Below are 20,340 nucleotides of genomic sequence, written 5' to 3' on the forward strand. Positions count from 1 at the left end.
GGGATGCCAAAATGTTCCAGGATCAAACCAGATGGTTAAATAGACCTGGTAATTATTTTGCTTGCACTAACTGCTATTCCTGTTACCAGAATCAGCAACTCTTGAAGGAGACTGGTGGAAACAACCACATTACTCCATCAGCATCAGTTATATCAGAACTTGACAATAAAACCCACAGTGAGGATTTGAAACAGGTACTTTTGTCTCTGGCTTAGAACTCTATGACTTCAGTGGGCTATGGAGGCAGCCTGAGTAGTTTGACCTCATTTTTATTGGTTGTTGAGTTGGTGTCACAAGAATTTATTTGTCTGCTTGAGATCTGAGAGAGGGATGCGTTTTGGTATCTTAGAGATCCAAAATGCTGTCTTGTCTCTTCTTTGGTGCTCTGCTTTTTTTCCCTGCTTGTTGACCAGTGGATTAAATTCCTTCTCACATTTTAAAAACAGTGAGTGACCAGATTATCCTGAAACTATGAAAAACAGCAATCAGAGCAAGTTAAAAATGGGTGAATAACAGATTAGTTCAAAATGATGGCTGTTTTGAGCCACAGTAAATTCTAAAAATGTTAGAAAGCATATCCTTGAAAATCAGAAAGGCCGAAGGCAAGAAGGGGAAAAATGAATATTGGGTTCAGAATCACATTAATTAAAGAGAATAAAGGAAATCTTCTCTAAGAATTCCTGCCCTGAGTTTAATGTTCTTTAAAACCTATAGTCATCATTCCTTTTTAAGTAGCTATCAGTACTAGAGGATGTCAATAAAAATAATTGAATCTTGTTCTAAATAATGCACTGCTTGTTATGGTTTTGTTACATGAGTCAATTCAGTAATTGGTAGTTTTCCTAAGGTAGTTTTGTTCTGACAAATTAGGTTAATGGGTCTTTCAGTTAATAACCCAGCAAGCTTTCCTGACAGCAGGTGAGATAAACATTGGGAAATCAATTCCCAAGCTCTCTGCTTTCTGGGACCAGAGAGTGAATCATGTAGGTAGTCCACATGCCTCTTTCCCCCTCCTGTCTAGCTGAGGTCAATTGATTCCACAGGGACTAAACTAGGAGCAGCTTAGAGTGGGAGGGCCAAAGCAAAGACAATAATTTATGATCAAAACCAGGAAAAGAGGGGTGGGCCATGGTGGCTCAGCAGGCAAGAACGCTTGCCTGGAATGCCAGAGGACCCGGGTTCGATTCCCGATGCCTGCCCATACATATATTAAAAAAAAAAAAAAAAAAACAGGAAAAGAAGTTTATTTCAATAACTTGACATGATAATGGTTGTTTGGTGCTGCTCGTCTGCTTGTCTAGTATAGCATCTTTAGCTATATTCCACGACTTGATTTCTTTCCACTCTAGGATATACTGTACCTTCACAACACTGTAGAGGAGGTAAACAGTGCCCTAGTGGGATACCAGAGACAGAATGATCTTAAACTTGAGGGGATGAATGAGACGGTCAGTAATCTTACCCAGCGAGTCAACCTGATAGAAAGCGATCTGGTTGCTGTGAGCAAGGTAGAAAAAAGAGCGAACCTATCCTACAGCGTGGTAAGCCTTTTCTGATCTTTTGTGGTGTGTTCTGTGTTGCAGTATGTTTTGTCTGTGGGTAAATGACATTCCACAACCTTTTGAAAAATAGTCTTTTGACATATTTGATAGGCTGCACATTTGTAGTGTGCTTAATCTATGTCTCCTTTAATCCTTACACAAGCCCTATGGTGTCACTGGCCCAGGCATTGCTAATCCTGATTTGGACAGGGAGATGTGGAGAGGTTAAGTGGCTTATGAAGGCCTCACCACAAGTTCTTGGCAGAGAGGAGAAGCTGCCTAACATGTTACTGGTGACCGATGTGGTAGGGAAGCTCTAGCACATACCTCCAAGTGAGATCTTGATTTTCTCTTATTCAAGTCATTATGGATGGGCGCAGTGACAATAACCAAAGGATCTTCTGCCATTTCTCTCAGTCTGAACTTGGCTTTCACATTTATCCTGCTACTGTCTACATGTTAGGGAGTCCTTTTGCATATAATTCCAGGAAATCCATTTGAAACAGATCAGATTAGACCTGCTCCTCCCTGCTAGGGAGGACTGGCAGGAATATCAGAAGTCTTTGAGTCCAGCGCCTCATTTTACAGATGAAGAAACTGAATGACCAATGAAGTCACTGATGTTCATAGACAATGTGGCTTACCAGTTTTCATATTATAAATAATGTGTGTGTGTTTATCACCTTTCACATAAACATTGTAGCTAGCTTCCATGTGGATTTGTTTTTAATAGCCATAGGCCCCACCCTTAAAGATTTCATACAGCAAGAACACAGGCATATATTAGAAAAAGAAACTAAATATAGGAAATTACACTGTAAATTCAAGTAATCATCAGAGTTGGAAGCAAGCCCACAATAAAGTCAAACTCTGGCACATAGAAAGCAGTATTTACTCTGGTTCTGTCACAGTAGAGCCCTGGTAAGTTGCCTAACGTCTTTGTCTTTGAAGGGTGCAGTAGGAAGTCTTATTCCCCTGTCTGCTATACAGGAGTATGTAATTTACTACAAAGCTATGAAGATTAAAGGAACCTTATTTTAAAAAGCCCTTTTGAACTCAAAGAACCCAAGTAGAGGCTTGGAATTTTGTATGATTTTATCAGTATTATGCCTTGAAGGTTTTCAAGGCTTATTGTGAAATCTTACTACCCCCAAATTCTTCTTTCTGCCCCCCTCCCTTCTTTATTTTTCTCCAGCAGAGAAAATTAGTAATAGTATACATCTGTCCTACTGTTTCCTCCAACAGCATGTCCAGCATAGTTCTAGATAAAAGTTCTCTCACCTTTTAGATTTCAAAATTTAAACAACTAGAAGCACCAGTGTCACTTAGTTTCTCTGTGGCCTTTTCTTTTCTTACTCCTTTTGTGTTTCTGTTGAAAGTATTCTTAAGAATTTGACCAATTCATTTAAGAAGTGCTAGATGTTGTTAGTTTTAATGTTTGCCTTTCATCTCCTCTGCTTACTCCTCTTACTTTGCCCTTTAAGATGGGTGATAGAGCTGCCACTCTGAAAAGAGAATCTGTGGATGAAATGATCAACAGAACAGATACAGTAAAAACCCAGAACATGAAGGTAAATAGCAGGAGGCTTACCCTGAAGTAAAAATAAGTATATCTGTATCTCTGTGCTCTTAAGCTCCTGCTTCTTTCTCACAAGGAGTACTTATGGTCTCATTTCCTGATACTTCAAGACAAAGTAAATAGATCAGTAAATGCTTTTTCGGGCACCTACCCTTTGTTAAGCACTTTCCTAGGAACTAGAGTGACATACTGTTCTGGTGGAACTCAAAGTCCATCAGTCAGAAAATCATTAGCACATAATTGAATAGATAATTAATCACAGGTATACAAGTACTACAGAGGAAAAGTATGGAGTATGATGAGGGTGTTAACAAACTCAGGAAGGCTTCCCTAAGGAAATGACTCTTAAGCTAAGACAGTAAGTTATCTGTACTAATGATGGAGAACAGAGGCATACATCATTGAAAAATGGTAAACCTAAAAATTATTTGTTTTCAGATCACACTCTCAATACAAACACAGTCCATTTATGCTTCAGGCCAGTTTCCATCGCCCTATACATTCCCTTCTTTTTTCCTCTCAGACATATTGACAAAATAAGACAAGCAATCTGTGATATACTTAGGAAAGGTTTGATTGTAACATTCTCGGGGATTAAATTCTTAAATACTATAAACCCTGGACTAAGATAAAGGAAAAGCCAGAAAGATTATGACTGAGTGGTTAAAATATTTCAGGATTCACATTATGTTTAAGCTCAGAGACTATGAGGTATAGAGGAAATAAACTTGACTGGAACCATAATACAGGCAGCTTTTCATATAACACTTTTCTATCTTTATTCTTTCTTCCTTAACAGTGGTGTATTACCTAGATAAAATTATATGCATTATGATTTTAGTGTTTGTTTCATAAGCGAAGCTTTCTTGTATGTTTTCTGACTGCCTCTGCTAGGTGATGGTGGAGTTATATAGAGAAGATAGGATTTAACAAATGAATATGATTGCTGAATCATTGAAGTGATATCTCTTTTAGTCTCCAGTATCTTAGATATTGGAATTGTAAAAACCTAAAATTGTGAAATTGTACCCCATGTCAATCTCTGAAATCTGTTCTACAACTAAAATTGTGGTACTGTGCTTTGAAATGTATTGCTTTTGTGTATATGTGTTATTATTCACAAAAAAAGAAAGAAAAAAGTCGATTGCGGAGATAAAAAAATATTTAAAGCTTCTAGCCTCCTATATTCTGGAGCAGCTAGAAGCAAAAATCTGAGATGATTATATGGTAGCCATGACAGACTTTGGTCTCTGTCCTGTAACTACTTGTTGAAAAGTCCTTTGAAAACTATTTCTTTTTTATTTCTTTGCTTTGTATATATGTTATACTATACAATAAAAATATTTAAAAAAAAATAAAACCTATTATTGTGTAAAAAACAAAACAAAATGAAAAAAACACACCTAGAGAATGACAAGAAAAATTTAAAAGCTGGATAAAAATGCTGAGCACAAAAAAGTAACATGTAGTTACAATTGGAAAGTAGTAGTGATTTGAGCAACAATTACTTTAACAGTAAATATCATAACAAAACATTAGCAGTACTAATTTTGTCTGAATTAGTGGCTTTATTTTCAGACCCTTTGTTATTTTAAGTGTCATCCCAGTGTTTTAGACCCTTTGTCCTACCTCATCTAAGCATCCTAGCCAGGTGTAATCTCTCCTTACCATCCTTACCATTAATGCTTCAGTTGTTTAGTATCTAAACCACTATTATGACATTTGTCACACCTGCCTAGTTTTAGTTACAAATGTCCATATTTAACTCCCTAAATAAACCAAGAGTGATATGATAGGTAACTCTTACGGTTGAAATAAAGATAGGAGAGAAATAAATACATATTGAATAAAAGAAATGTGCAATGAGTTTTTATTCTAGTTAAACATAGGACCAGTACCTTTCACACTACCCTCCACAAGAAACCAGACATCTCTCTTTTTATAATTGAATGTAATTTTATATGTCAATCTAGATCTTCCTGGAAATGAGGCAAAGTATGTGGAAAAAAACTTATTTTTAAAAAAGGTAAAGCAAGTAAGATTTTCAGTTAGAAATATTACAACTCCTTCATATTCCTAACAGTTCCTCCCAGCAGCTGAATCATGGAGAGAAAGTGGTTTTTTTTTTTGTTCAGTTGCTTTTTTTTTCTTTAATAATAAGAGCATAAAACTGCCTCAAGTGCTCTAGTCACAACGTGAAATAAGATATTCAGGGAAGTTATTTAGTTAGTGTAAAATAGCTCCTAGAAGATATCTTACTCATTTAGGAAATGGGCGTAGCATAGGCACCTGAGCAAGGCTACATTTCCTTTACTGCTGAAACATGCATGCCTTCCCCCATTTGCCTAATATTCACAGTGAATCAGATCATCTCTGGCATAGTGTTGCCTTGATGGCCTAGCCGCAAATCCAGCCTAGGCCCTCATCAGCACTGAGTACCAAAGATATCTCTAGTGTTTGTTGATCCATTCCTTCATTGCCTTTATGGAGAACCGACTGGGAGTCAAACACTACATGCTAAAAAGGCTCTGGATATATACTGAAGAATCAGATGAGGTCTTAACTTCCACCTTAACCCTCCCATGATCTTTGCTTTGGGCAGGAAGAAGATAGTTCAGATTCTCAAGTATCCAAGCTAAGAGAAAAACTACAGCTGATCAATGCTCTCACAAACAAGCCTGAGAGCAACAGGCCTCCAGAGAATGCTGATAAAGGTGAGAGCAAGGCTGTCTTCTGAATATTTCATGCAGGCTTGGGCAGCTTGCCTTCTGCATAGTGAGTGGGAAAAGGTGTTCTAGCATTACTGATAGAGTCACGTGAATGATGCCTGAGTGCACCGAGACGATGCTGATACACTTTGCTTTCATTTAGAAAAAGCCCATTTTGAACATGATTTGTACGCTGGTCTATTAAGGGAAGAATGGGTAATGTTTAGCTGGAAATAGACTTCTCCATGCTGTCTGCATCCAATTATAGACCAAAATGTTATTGTCATAGCGTATATTAAACCAGCTCTAAATGCTGTTTTGGGGAATATTTTCATTTCTCTAAGTGCATAAGGATTATTTAAAAATAAATATTAGTCCTTCTGAAAATCATTAACAAATAATGGTGGGATCATTGGCTTAGAAGAGTCTTGGTTTTAGGTGGAGACATACATAATAACAGCAGATGCATCAACCTCTACTGAGTTAGGCCCTATGGGGATATAACCAACGTGCTGAACTATGCTGGTTTTGACATCCCCTACCCCCACTCCCCAAGCATTTTTTCATTTTTGAAAAAGCAATACAGCCTCTCTTGAGTGGGAGACAGAAATACAGTGAGAAACCTATACATAATTCACTACTATACATAATGTTATAGTAGTATTCTTTCAGCATGAGTCTGTCTAGTGGCACATACCCCCAGACCTGGCTTATAGCAAGGTTCCTAGAGTATTGAAAAATCTCTAATGTCTAATCTGTAGGGTGTTCTCACTTGTGGCTTAAATCTTTACCATCTATAAGATCAACCAACAGAACTGCTACTTCAGACTTTACTGTAATATAATACTGACTGAGCTTCACTTGCCCACAAAATATTTCAATCTAAGCCTTAAACTTCACATAGTTACTATGCTACCTAATTCCCAACTATTTCTCTTAAATTAATAAATGCATATGCAGTTGCCCTAACAGGTGAGTTTCAATACTGATAACTGGTTTAATTTGGTGTCATGTACAATAATACTGACACCATTTGTTTTTGTTACAGAGCAAGTACAGAGTTACACATCAAAGCCATCAGCATTGCCAACATTTTCACAATCTTTTGGAGACCAAATTGAGAAAGCTGCCCACCTAAGACCTATCTCCCTACCAGGAATTTCTAACATTAAAGGTAAAATTTTTATACTCAGGGGTAATGGGAAAAGTATTCAAAATAATAACCTCTTAATGTCCTTAACACATAAAAAATATATACCTAATATTTATTGGGCAATTCCTATAGGCCAGATACTTTATATGCATTATATCACATAGTTCTTATAATAATCCTGTGAATGTAAGTATTCGTGCATTTTTACCCACATTATAGGAAAAATGGGAAACTGCCTAAGTCCACATAGCCAGTAATTGGTTGAGACAGAATTCAAACCAAGGCAGCCTGGCACCAAAGCTTACACTCTTAGCCAAAACATTGTATTTCCTCTTTATTACTGTTTTTTAGAGTCTTCATTCATTCACCAAGTGCTAAGCAAAAAGATTATAGTATGTAATCTTTTTTGCATGGCCTCACTTTCCTTAAGAATTTTGCAGTCTAGGGGAGAAGATATACAAGCAAATACTATTCTGTCAGATGAACAACGTAAAGTAAAAGTTGACCATGTTTATCGGAACCCTCCAAAAATGAGGAGCCCTTTTGCTAAAAATAAGAAAGGTGAACATTAGTGGGAAGGAAATAATTCACAGAAATCATGTTTACCTTGCTTCTAACAGTATGTGTCCTGTCCCTCGTTGTGATGTTTAAAGCCTCCTGATATTGCATTTGCTACCTGTCTGGAAAATTACCCCACTTCTGTCCATCCACCTTTGTCTGACTCTTCACCTCAGCTTAGACTCATTCCTTCAGGAAACATATATTTACCTCTCAGGCCTGAATTAGGTTCCTTATGTGTTTTTTTTTTTTTTTTTTTTTTTTTTACGTTGTCCAACAAACATTTATTAAATGTTTACTATATGTCCTGACCCATACCAAGTTCAGGGACTACAAAGGTGAAGGAACATGATCCCATACTTCATAAGCTAACAGATAGCTTTGGAGAAACACACAAAAAATGAAGAAATACATAGCAAGACAGTGTAATAAATACTTTAATTCAAGTGTGTACGCTGAGAACACAATGGCAAGTTTTATTGGGTTGTTACAGAACACAGAGGAAGAGTTTAGGCATTTCCAGACTTTTGAGACAGTATTTGATGCTGAGAAAAGATGTGACAGAAGAAGTGCTTATAGTCACTATAAGTTAATCTATACCACAATAACTATAAAACTCTCTGGTTCTTTTAACTGTTGTACATTTGAAGTCTAATTTGTTGGATATTAGTATAGCTACTCCTGCTTTTTTCTAATTGTTACTGCATGAAATATCTTTTCCCAGCCTATCCCTTTCAACTTATGTTTATCCTTGGATCTAAGATGTGTTTCCTGTAGACAGCATATAGATGGGTTCTGTTTTTTAATCCATTCTGCCAGTCTATGTCTTTTGATTCGGTAGTTGAATCCATTAACATTTTTTTAATAGTTAATAGCATCTTTTTTTTTATTGATTAAAAAAGTTAACAAATCATTTAGAAATCATTCCATTCTATATATACAATCAGTAATTCTTAATACCATCACATAGTTGCATATACATCATTTCTTAGTACATTTGCATTGATTTAGAAAAAGAAATAAAAAGACAACAGAAAAAGAAACAAAATGATAATAGAGAGAAAAAAAAACTATACCTCACATGCAGCTTCATTCAGTGTTTTAACATAATTACATTACAATTAGGTAGTATTGTGCTGTCCATTTCTGAGTTTTTGTATCCAGTCCTTTTGCACAGTCTGTATCTCTTCAGCTCCAATTACCCATTATCTTACCCTATTTCTATCTACTGATGGTCTCTGTTACCAATGACATATTCCAAGTTTATTCACTAATGTCGGTTCATATCAGTGAGACCATACAGTATTTGTCCTTTAGTTTTTGGCTAGTCTCACTCAGCATAATGTTCTCTAGGTCCATCCATGTTATTACATGCTTCATAAGTTTATTCTGTCTTAGAGCTGCGTAATATTCCATCGTATGTATATACCACAGTTTGTTTAGCCACTCGTCTGTTGATGGACATTTTGGCTGTTTCCATCTCTTTGCAGTTGTGAATAATGCTGCTATAAACATTGGTGTGCAAATGTCCGTTTGTATCTTTGCCCTTAAGTCCTCTGAGTAGATACCTAGCAATGGTATTGCTGGGTCATATGGCAATTCTATATTCAGCTTTTTGAGGAACCGCCAAACTGCCTTCCACAGTGGTTGCACCATTTGACATTCCCACCAACAGTGGATAAGTGTGCCTCTTTCTCCGCATCCTCTCCAGCACTTGTCATTTTCTGTTTTGTTGATAATGGCCATTCTGGTGGGTGTAAGATGATATCTCATTGTGGTTTTGATTTGCATTTCTCTAATGGCCAGGGACATTGAGCATCTCTTCATGTGCCTTTTGGCCATTTGTATTTCCTCTTCTGAGAAATGTCTGTTCAAGTCTTTTTCCCATTTTGTAATTGGGTTGGTTGCTTTTTTGTTGTTGTTGAGTTGAACAATCTCTTTATAAATTCTGGATACTAGACCTTTATCTGATATGTCATTTCCAAATATTGTCTCCCATTGTGTAGGCTGTCTTTCTACTTTCTTGATGAAGTTCTTTGATGCACAAAAGTGTTTAATTTTGAGGAGCTCCCATTTATTTATTTCCTTCTTCAGTGCTCTTGCTTTAGGTTTAAGGTCCATAAAACCGCCTCCAATTGTAAGTTTCATAAGATATCTCCCAACATTTTCCTCTAACTGTTTTATGGTCTTAGACCTAATGTTTAGATCTTTAATCCATTTTGAGTTAACTTTTGTATAGGGTGTGAGATACGGGTCCTCTTATGTGTATTCTTATAATATTTTGTGTTGCCCCTGTTTAACACATGTCACTCTTGTTATAATTGCCTTTTTATAGTATCCTGGGATACTATACATAAAATTTAATTTCTTCTGAATAGGGGCTGTGCCTTGTTCATTCCAGTACTCCCAGCACCTAGCACGGTGCCTAACACATGTAACTATTTGTTAAAGGAATAAATGAGTTATCTACCGGCTACAATTAGTGCTTAAGACATAGAAAGTTTAAATTTATTTAGCCATTTCAGTGCAATATTTGTTTTCCCTAGCCTCAGTCTTTCTTCATTCTGATTTCTGGGGAATAGGGAATGTATTGAATTGTGTTCACCGGCATTACAAGTTGTCCCCTCCCATTCTTCCATTATTGTGCCAAGAATTGATGAGAATAAATGAGGAAAGACCATAAGATCAGATTAAGAAATAGCTGTCTTAATATTTGTCCCTAACATGGGCCATATACACCTTTGAATGACTAGAATTTAAAATGACCTGAAGCAGTAATTGGATTTCTATTTGAATACATACACCTACCAAGTGCATAGCATGTTATATAAACTCACGTGACACACACAAATTGCAGCTAGCCACTTGGTGGCAGACATTGGCAACAAGCATCCCACCTACTTTTCTGACTTTCAAGAAACTTGAAGTTTTATTAGATGCATTGCTGGGACTAGGTTAGGATTGAAACCAGGGCCATGTCAGAAGCTTGTCTCATCCCCTCCCTTCAGGCCATTTCTTGGCTTCCTGAGTATGAAAACAGCAGGGGGTAGGGCAACAGTGGCTCAGTGGCAGAATTCTTAACTGCCATGCTGGAAACCCAGGTTCGAGTCCCAGGGCCTGCCCATGCAGAAACAAAAAACAACAGAAAAACATTAAAACAACAGGAGGCCTACTAAATCTAGCAGTGGAGTTGATTAAATGAACAAAGCAAAGGAATTTGGGGAGATTTTTTTAAATTGACCTTCTGGTCTTTGAGACTAAAACTGATTCCTTCTGTGGAGATAGAATCAAATCCTTTTTAAACGTTATGAAGGATTTGGCCCTCCTAAGTGTTTATTATGGCACTCTTGAAAAATACCGGAAGAGACTATTGCTATAAATTCTCCATTCCTATTGGCACAAATAGATCTTAGAAATAAAAAAGAATGTACAGACGAACTGGTAGTATTGTTCTCCTTTTTACCTACCAAAAAAAAATAATAGTAACAATAATAATTATTTAAAGAGATACATAATCCTCTGGTTATTATGTGTATTTTATACACACACACACACACACACACACACACACACACATATAATCCATGTACCATAACAGTCAACATTTGAAGTGTTCAATTGAGTGGTTTTTAGAGTATTCACAAGGTTGTGCAGTCATCACCACTGTCTAATTCTGGAACATTTTCATCACCCCATATCCATTAAGCAGTCACTTTCCATTTCCCCTTCCTCCAGCCCCCCGGCAACTGCTAATGTTTTTTGTCCTTTGAATTTGCTTATTCTGTATATTTCATATGAATGGAATCATACAACATGGCCTTTTGTGTCTTACTCCTTTAACTTAGCATAATGTTTCCAAGGTTCATCTATGTTGTAGCATGTATTAGTACTTAATTCCTTTCCTTTTTATGAATAATATTCCGTTGTATGGCTAAACCCCATTTTGTTAATCCATTCATCCATTTGATGGACATTTGGGTCATTTCCACCTTTTGGCTTTTATAACTACTGCAGCTATAAACCTTCATGTACAAGTTTTGGAGTGGACAGATGTTTTCATTTCTCTTGGGTTATTTATGTACCTAGGGGTGGAATTGCAGGGTCAAATGGTAATTCCTATGTTAAACTTTTTGAGGAACTGCCAAACTGTTTTCTAAAGTGGCTGTTCCATTTTACATTCTCAGTATCAGTGTATAAAAGTTTCTGTTTCTCTACATCCTCACCAATACTTGTTATTGTTCATCTTTCTTGTTCTGGCCATCCTTGTGGATGTGAAGTGAATCCCTGGTTCTTGAGCTGCTTGATTGATTAGCCTAGGAAGACAATGTCATGTAGTGATATAAAGAGCACCAGACTAGGTTAAAAAGAAAAACTGTATGTGTTCTATTCTATATTTAACCATTTAAGAGTTAAGTAATGTTGGGCAAGTTACTTTCTTCTTTGAGCTTTGGTTTTCCTGTCAAAATTGAAAAAACTTTATGAGTGTTTGGGTTTGTTACTCCTCCAGTCCCCACATAACCATCCAACAAGAAATCTTACAACATGCCATGGCTTATTTTAGAGGCTTACTTCCTGTCAAGTAGTTCTTTAGGTTTCTGCAATTCTCTTCTCCCCCTTCAACATAAGAATAAAATGTGGAAAATCTAAAGGGAAGGTCCTAGACAAATAGCCAGTCCATTCATTTTTTTTCTGTGATTATCTGTCATTGCTTCTATTTTGGGGAGAAAGTGCCGCACCATATTTCTCTCATTCTTAAAGGATCAAGAATTAGTCTTTCTGACTTAATGAGGTCCTAAATTTTACCTTTTAAAAACAAAATTCTGTGAAGTAGTTTTTCTTTTAGTGCTTTAAGTTTGGTTGAGTCTACTATTTTTTTAATTGACAAATTTTCACCTACATACATTCCATAAATAGTGTATAATCAGTGATTCACAATATCATCACATAGTTGTATATTCCTCACCATGATCGTTTTTAAAACATTTGCATCATTCCAGAAAATGAAATAATAAGGAAAAAACTCATGTATACCATATCCCTTACCCCTCCCTCTCATTGACCACTAGTTATTTCCTTCTATCCAATTTATTTTACCCCTTATCCCCTCTATTATTTATTTTTTATCCATATTTTTTTATCATCTGTCCATACCCTGGATAAAAGGAGCATCAGACACAAGGTTTTCATAATCACACAGTCACATTGTAAAAGTTACATCTTTATATTATCATCTTCAGAAATCAAGGCTACTGGAACACAGCTCAGCCTTGTTTCAGGTACTACCTTGCTCACAGTTTCAGGTACTACCTTCCAGCCACTCCAATACACCATAAACTAAAAAGGGATATCTACATAATGCATAAGAATAACCTCCAGGATAGCCTTTTGACTCTGTTTGAAATCTTTCAGCCATTCTCTCCCCACTTTTGGTCAAGAAGGCTTTCACAATCCCGGCTCATTCTGGGATTTCTTTCCCACATTGCCAGGGAGATTTACACCCCTGGAAATCGTATCCCACATAGGGGGCAGTAAGTTCACCTGCCGAGTTGGTATAGAGAGAGAGGCCACATATGAGCAACAAAAGAGGTTGGTTGAGGCTACTTTTAACTGTTAAGCAAATTTAACTATATTTATGGTTATGTGCATTTTTTTTTGTCATTCCTCTTTTTTTTAACAGATCTTCAGGATTTATTCTACAAGGCTGGCCAGGATGTGGATGCAAAGCTGACCTACCAGGAAATTTGGAACTCCGTAGGTTCTGCTGTGCCAGAACCAAAGATCTTGAGAGCATTTGATTCTGATGGAGATGGAAGATACTCATTCTTGGAGCTAAGAGTAGCTTTAGGTGTCTAGCCTCATCAGGCATATTAAAAAATGAATATATATCCTAAACTACCTAATGTCTACTCACCTAACAAAAACAGCCCTTCTACTTATCCCATCAAGCCCCCAGTCCTCCAAACTACTGTAAAGACACATTGCCACCTTTAACATGTTTGAAGAACTATATAAAAGTTATTTTTTTAAAAAAAAGACCATTTTACTTATGTTTAGAAATCCATGATTTCCTGAAACCAGTAAGAACTCACATTTAAAATTTTTTTAATTGCAAGAAGAAAAGTAGTCATCTTTTTTTTCTCTTTCATTTTTTTGAGAGGAGAGCTTATCTTTTAAAACTGGAAAGTGTGTAAATAGAGAGAATAAGCCACCTTTATATTTCACATAAATTTGCCTTAAATTAGCTGCACTTTATAGAGACTCAGAAAATGTCTTTTCTTTAAAAGATAGGCCTTTTCTGTTTGTAAATAGTTCAAATGTAAGAAAGAATTGTGCATATTTTGTAAGAAGTAGGAAAAATGGTTTTAAACAGGATGTGAGCATATGACTTATTAAAAAATCACTAATCTGATCTGGGTAGCAGCTGAAATTGTCCATATCTCTTTAAGGCATCTCTCGAGGGCCCAGGTGTTGCCATGGGGTTTGGCCTGGTGGCTGAGGGGATAGATTTAGGGAGTAGACACTGTGGGGACAGTGCCAACTCCAGGCTCAGGAGAGTAGGATTCTGGTTCTTTGTTCCTATCTCCTCAGCTAATACGAAACAATGAATCAAAGATGTCTCATTGGGGATTTTTCTTATTTTTAAACCTATTTCAGGGTTTATGACCATGAAAAGTTAACTAGAAAGGAGTTGCATCCTTTCATCATCACCCCTTCCCCTATGTGAACTGGATTATCTGCCCCTACGCACTCAAGTCCATCTTGAAGCTGTGGCTGGCTCCACTTCTGATACCATCTCCATTCTGAATGGCAGGGCTGAAAGTTCCTTGGTGCCTGTCTTAGCCTAGCCACCCAGGAGCTTTCAAGGAGAGCTGTGCTTCTAATTTTGACCTAGGAAGTTACAACCCTTGAGGTTTTTACCTCGGGGCTAACCGAGAACCTAATATGTTTTTCTGTGGTCTAAGGTGAAAATGTACAATGAAACAAAGTTAACTACATATCAAGTCATGTTTGATTTCCTTATTCTCTGCTCGGAAGTGGCTAGAGGCTTTCGGTCCAGAGAATGCCGAACGGCAACAGGCAGGTCTAGAGCAGGGGACTTTATGTGATCGTGGCAAGTTTCCTCAAATTTAATACAAGCCAGTACAATACTTTTCCTCCCTTTAAATACTTCTGTGGACCTGGCACTGGAAGGAGTAGTATACCTTTATGTCGCCTGTATGTTCAGTCTGGACTTGATGTGTTGTTCCTAGAAGCAATCTTTGGGCAGCATGAAAAGGAAAAAAAAAAACTTTGCAAAGCTTAACTTTGCTGCAGGTCAAGTCAGGGAGAAACTACAGAAGCTTTCATAGCAAAACCTTCTTTAGTAGAGCTCATTTCCATTTTAACTTGCTGTCCAATTTGCCCTGTCAGCTGTGAATGCAGTCCAGCACCCTTAAACTTTTTGTCTCTTTTTTTCCCTTAATGTGATGTTCAGCTTGGTGTTAGCTAACCTTAATTTTTTCCCCAGAACTATTAAAATTTAATTAAAGCAAGATGAAGTCTTTTCCCATGATTTTATTTACTTACCTCATTATGGCTTATGCGTTTCTCAGTTTTTTTTTAAACATATCCCCTTCCCTTCCCTTGCCCATCTGAGCTATTTCACTCTCTAGGAAAGGTTAAAATATAGTATAAAATTAACCTGGCACTTTAGGTAACTTGAAGACAACTCTTAATCTTTATGGCTGCCTTCCATCTCCCCATCCCTTTTTAAAATATATATACCCTTACAGATTTTGTAATAACCAAATAAAATTCTAGCAATAAATTGAATCATACTGCTATATTTGTATATACTGTACCATAGATAGTACTCTACCATAAATAGTATGTACCTGGAAGGTATATTTTTGAGAACTGATTTATATGAAATAACTTGAAGGTAATGTATCTTGTCTTTTTTCTTTCAAATTCATAGTCATAGGCAGATACTTTGAGGCACCTTAATTCTTTGTTGTATTTTTCTTTTGTATCAGATAGCTGTAAGTGGAGAATTATTTAAAACAGTTTTTTGAGTTTATCTTATTGTGCTTTCCCCCTGCCAAGTTCAATAGACTTGTTCATACTGTGCTCTCAGACCTGTGAGTATCTTTGTCATAGTACCTGAGAAAGTACCATCTCCTCCAGTCAGAAGTCTGGCATCTTGAACTCCTTTGTTCAAGTTGAGCAGATTGACTCGCTTAACAAGAGTCCCATAAACCTCTTACTGAATATTTAACTTGGGTTTTTTATCTGTATGTTACTTTTTCTTACCAAACCATGACTTGTGTTGAGCTGTAGACAAGCCTCACCTGCCACATGACTCAGCTCTGAGAGGATAGTTGAGTAGTGATTGTGACTTTGGCATTTTTGTTTTGTTTTGTTTTGAAATCCTTTTACCTTATAACCCTGGCAGCTCCTGCTTCTTTCCTAAGTTACCCAAAGGCCTGCCTCCTGGTCCTTTTATTCTTTTGCCTTGTACTATCTGGTATAATGTTCACTTAAACAGCCTCCCTCTAGATCAGAGGGGCCAAAAGAGGGTGTGGGAAGAGAACCAAAAGAAGGTACTTGGCTTAGGGACGACCATAGTGTCATCTTAAGGGCAGAGAAGTGCCTGGCCCTCAGGAATGTGATAGAACAAAGCTGGAGAGTGGATGTCTTTCACCTGCTGCTGGTTATTTCCCTTCATTAGTTTCCTTCCTTTACATTTGGTGGACATAACTCCTGAGTCCCCATGGCTGGTCCTGCTGGTCACAGTTGAGGATTTTGACTATGATAGGCTCATCCTCATAATGGCCTGCTGTTGAATTGTTTTTAGTGACAGATTTTGTTTCCTGCACACCTCATTGGCTTGCTTACCCACACCAGCCAGATGTGGTAACTTCTTTCATATCCAAGCCAGAACACATTTGGAAGTTTCTGAGACTTGATAGAGCGTGTATTGTTTGTCTTATGAACCTAGCCTACCTTGTTGTTTTCCCATATTTCATGGAGCTATTTTGGTAACGTATAAGCAATTTCAGTTGTGTTTAGGAAGTGAATTCAAGGTTTCCAGGACGTGATTTGAGCTTTGCTTATGAGTATCACAATAACAGCCATTTTAATTTATCTAAATAAAACGTTTCCCTTTTATATCATTGTGTCTATAACTAAAGCATTCCAGATTACTAAGGAAAAAAATCTTCTCTGGTCCCTATTTTTGTGGATTCCTTCCTCCTTTTGAAAACAGGGACAAACAGATCATGGGCATAAACTAACATTCAAGAATCTGCTTTTAAGAACCACAATATTTGGCCTGAAGAAGTAAAGGCTACAGGGCTCAGACTTCAGGTATCTGCAAGGGCATGAGAGGAGCAGGATCGGGAAGAGGCTTGTGAGGGAAAAGTGAGCCCCTGCCCCTGTGTCAATCAGAGCAGCTCCACTTAGGCTTGTTATATATTTTAAGATTCTATATAAGCATATTTTCACATATATGTGTGTGTATTCCACTGCCTTTAAAAAAAGAAAAGAAAAGGTTTGAAATCTATTTCTAGAAGGGATTATATAGGAATGGGGCTTTTTCATGCATAGAAAAACGTAAGAAAAATAAACTACATGTTTGTTGGCCCTCCCCCTCAGGGAATCTAGCTATAAATAAAGCTTAGCTCATTTATATATGCAGCAAGTGGGAAGATTTGTTCATTTCCTAAGTGAAAGGGAAAAAAATTAACCTGGAACAGGGCTGTGTTTTCCTATCTTTAAATTCGGACAAAATAGCCTGTAGTATTATCTTTCTCCTTTTAAGACTGTTTCCAGAAGTTACGACTTATTAACACTCCCATATAGTGGATCCTAACTTTGAGGGGGGCGGGGGACCTTGACTCCAGGACGTGATTGCTGTAGGTCAATCTGAATAGAAGGATATTGAGCAAATCTGTAAGTGTGGGTTTGGTATATCTCCCCTCTACTAACCCTCTAATTGCCATTTGTGTGGGTGAAATTCAGTGACCTTCAGCTTGATTAAGTACCCCTGGAACAGGGGAAGGACATTGCCATTCTAACAATATATGAAACCCACGGAAGCTTTGGCCTTTTTTTTTTTTTTAATCTTTCATTAACATGACATCCAGATGGGCCCTGATCTCTGTGTCAACACCACCTCCCTAAAGTTGGCTGCATGCCCTGATACCTAGGAGATACCACTCTCAAGGAGAGGAGGCTACAGTTCTGAAGCAAAAGGCTTGGCATTGAGGCAGTGGTCACCATGAGCCATTGTGGGAAGGGAATGGAAGTGGATGTTCCTCTCAGGACAAGTGGCCATAGGGTAAGAGACAGAGTGGTTCAGCATGGGGGGCAGGTTGCATAAAGATGAAGCAAAGGGCACCTGAAAAATTGGAACAGGGCGTGGAGAGCTGGCCTGGGGCTTCAGCATAGGGGTAGGTTGGGGCTGCTGCTGTACTAGCTGCAGAGCAGGCTGCAGGACAGGGGCCTCCACCTTGGGACCGCTGTCTTGGGCGGCATGACTCCTGTCCTCAGGGATCTCCAACTCCCACAGTGGATCTGGATTCTGGACTTCAGGCTCAGTCTTGGTGGCAGCAGGGGGAGGGCCTGTGTTGATGGCTGTATTCATGCCGTAATGCCGTCGCTTGTTAATCCAGTACAACAAGGGGCTGTAGGTGAATGTGGCAGATCTCATTGCCTTCACCCACTCCTGGGCCTGCTCTTCCCGTCGCAAGTTCTTCCTCCAGTGCAGAAAGAGAATGCAGCCACCGGTTACCACAGAACACAGCCCCAGGAATCCAAAGTACAGGGAAACCCACACTAAGGCAGTAAGAAAGAAAAAAGGTTGGCTGACTTGACAGCTCTAGCGTGAGGCCCGAGCTGTTTCACACTTTTCTCATTAATCAGTCATTCCATCCACTTAGCCAGTAATCAGTTACTCCATCCACTTAGCCATTCTATTTATCCTTTCCTTCCCTTATCATTGACTTAACGCATCATTCTTTTATTCAATCAAAACTAGATTTGTAGGCAGCTTAGAGGGCACCTTTATCAGATAAGGAAAGCTCGGTCTAGAGGGGACATGACCTGCCCAGGCTTAGACAAGCCTCTGGTTCCCAATCCAGAAGCCATCCAAGCCATCATACTGAGAAGCCTCACAGAGAAAGATGAGAAGCCCCTCAAGAAAGCAGAAGTTCAATTGACACAGATACCAATCTCTCATCCTATCCCACCACACACACACTCTTAACTATTCAGCTGTTGATGGTCCTAGAATACTCAATACCCCCTCTGGCTGAGCAGAGAGGCAAGGTTTCTGCCATCAAAATATCCCTAGGTTTTGGAAGGAGACCAGAGTCTTGCATCTTAGCACCCCTCCATGCAAGTAGCCACCACCCCATCCATGCAACGGGTCTTCCTTGAGTGTCTGCTGCCCCAAGCCTAAGGACACCAGGCAAAGGATTGGAGGGGCATTTACCACCAGGAAGACTCAAGTCCTCCCGCTGGGAATCCATAAAGTTGAGCCTTGATGCCCTGCCAGCGGCTCTGGGGAGAGGGAGCTCGCCCACCTACCCTTGTGCAGCCAATGGGGCTCCCAGAATGCCTCAGTCCCATTGTTTTCTAAGGAAGAGGTCACTGGATTCTGAGCATTGAACATTCCAGAGGGCGATGCTTGTAGAGTGGTTCTAGATTAGTGAAAGGAAGGGTCTCTATCCAGTGAGGTCTTAAGGGTATGGTGTATCTCTACTGCTTCTATCAGAGACTGAACCACCCACTGAACTGTCTTCCCCCACACCTTATGGTTAATCTACAGAGACCCCCCAGGAAAGGCCCCTAGCTCCCTCAGGGGCCTATCTATGTAGCTGGTCTTTAGTTAACAGTTGATGGATACCTTTTCCCAGTGGAGAATGGCACAGGGAGCAACACAGCACTGGGCAGTCCCGGCCCTTGATAAATCTATTACAATGTTGTCAGGAAATAACCTGCTCCAGAGAACTAAGTGGTCAACCCCTCCTTTGGCTCCTACAATTTCTCTTTTGTTTGGTTACCTTTCTTCAACAACTGTTGACAAGTGTTTCCTGGGTGTCTGGCCATGTAAGTTCCTCGGCATCTAGCCCTGCATCCCTTTCCAGCTTCACCTTTCTCTTCATCCGTCACACCTTTCTTTCTGACCAGGTCAGGCTCCTTAACTGACCCTACTTATTCATATCTTTGGAGTTTTGCTGATGCTGCTCCTTCACCCAGGAATGCCCCTCCCCACTTTTCCACCCACTTAACACATGCTCATCTTCCAAGACTCAGCTCAACTCCCCTACTTTGTGACAGTCACTTCAGTTGGCTTCCCAAAATATCAACATCTTCTATTTTCAAGGGACTCTAAGAATGGTCTAGCCCAACTCCCATAAGATGCTTGAATCCTGACGGTAAATCTTCCCTACCCAGCAACTAATCCCCCTGGGACTTGGACTTACTTGGGTCAGAGACTTTCTCTCCACCTCCAGTCAGGTGGATCCATTTATGCGCAGCTCAGTTAGAAAGCCCCTCCCTAATTAGGTTACACCATTGGTGCTAGTTTGTCCTCTTGGTACCATTTAATTATTCTCCTTTTTCCAATCCCCTACTGGATGACTTGGAGCATTATTTAGCACAGATTTCTCTCCAGGTTCCACTTGGCTCTTCTACCTCATTGGCTTCTCCTTCTCTGTCACCTTTGCTGGCTTCTCCTCTTTTCACTGATCTAAGTGTTGGGGTGCCTTAGGGCTTAGTCCTCAGCCCTCTACTTTCTCTACTTTCATTCCCTCA

The 20,340-nt window shown here is 38.8% G+C and overlaps 2 protein-coding genes across 8 annotated transcripts in view; one reads left to right on the plus strand and one right to left on the minus strand.

Moving 5' to 3' along the window:
* Positions 1 to 15,351, plus strand: part of EFCAB14 (EF-hand calcium binding domain 14) — a 50,299-nt gene extending 34,948 nt beyond the window's left edge. The window contains exons 6-11 of one of the 4 annotated variants that reach the window (XM_077149757.1): positions 90 to 194; positions 1,350 to 1,541; positions 3,026 to 3,112; positions 5,723 to 5,834; positions 6,877 to 7,002; positions 13,217 to 15,351. In XM_077149757.1, the coding sequence (XP_077005872.1) occupies positions 90 to 194; positions 1,350 to 1,541; positions 3,026 to 3,112; positions 5,723 to 5,834; positions 6,877 to 7,002; positions 13,217 to 13,392 (798 nt within the window). In that variant the 3' untranslated portion in view covers positions 13,393 to 15,351. The remainder of the gene's footprint in view (positions 1 to 89; positions 195 to 1,349; positions 1,542 to 3,025; positions 3,113 to 5,722; positions 5,835 to 6,876; positions 7,003 to 13,216) is intronic. The other 3 variants (XM_077149758.1, XM_077149759.1, XM_077149760.1) reach the window with 3 other exon arrangements.
* Positions 15,352 to 17,626: 2,275 nt separating this feature from the next.
* On the minus strand, positions 17,627 to 19,199 carry TEX38 (testis expressed 38). Of its 4 annotated transcripts, none has more exons than XM_077149765.1 (2): positions 19,111 to 19,199; positions 17,627 to 18,357 (listed from the first exon to the last, which is right to left on the minus strand). In XM_077149765.1, exons 1-2 carry the CDS (start codon positions 19,193 to 19,195, stop codon positions 17,756 to 17,758), a joined length of 687 nt encoding a protein of 228 aa, XP_077005880.1. In that variant the 5' UTR covers positions 19,196 to 19,199; the 3' UTR covers positions 17,627 to 17,755. The 4 variants fall into 4 exon arrangements, with proteins under 4 accessions (XP_077005880.1, XP_077005883.1, XP_077005881.1 ...); XM_077149768.1 differs by having other exon boundaries at positions 17,627 to 18,278; positions 19,111 to 19,167; XM_077149766.1 differs by having other exon boundaries at positions 19,016 to 19,125.
* Positions 19,200 to 20,340: the final 1,141 nt, after the last annotated feature.

This window comes from Tamandua tetradactyla, chromosome 2, assembly GCF_023851605.1.
Source record: "Tamandua tetradactyla isolate mTamTet1 chromosome 2, mTamTet1.pri, whole genome shotgun sequence".
NCBI classification, from domain to species: Eukaryota; Metazoa; Chordata; class Mammalia; order Pilosa; family Myrmecophagidae; genus Tamandua; species Tamandua tetradactyla.

What these genes read in the sequence shown, in the direction of transcription:
- TEX38 (XM_077149765.1), bottom strand. Translation starts at nt 19,195, where the DNA reads ATGTTCAATGCTCAGAATCCAGTGACCTCTTCCTTAGAAAACAATGGG. An exon ending in GCCCCATTGGCTGCACAAGG is followed by an intron (nt 18,358 to 19,110) that starts GTAGGTGGGCGA and finishes TTACTGCCTTAG; the next exon opens with TGTGGGTTTCCCTGTACTTT.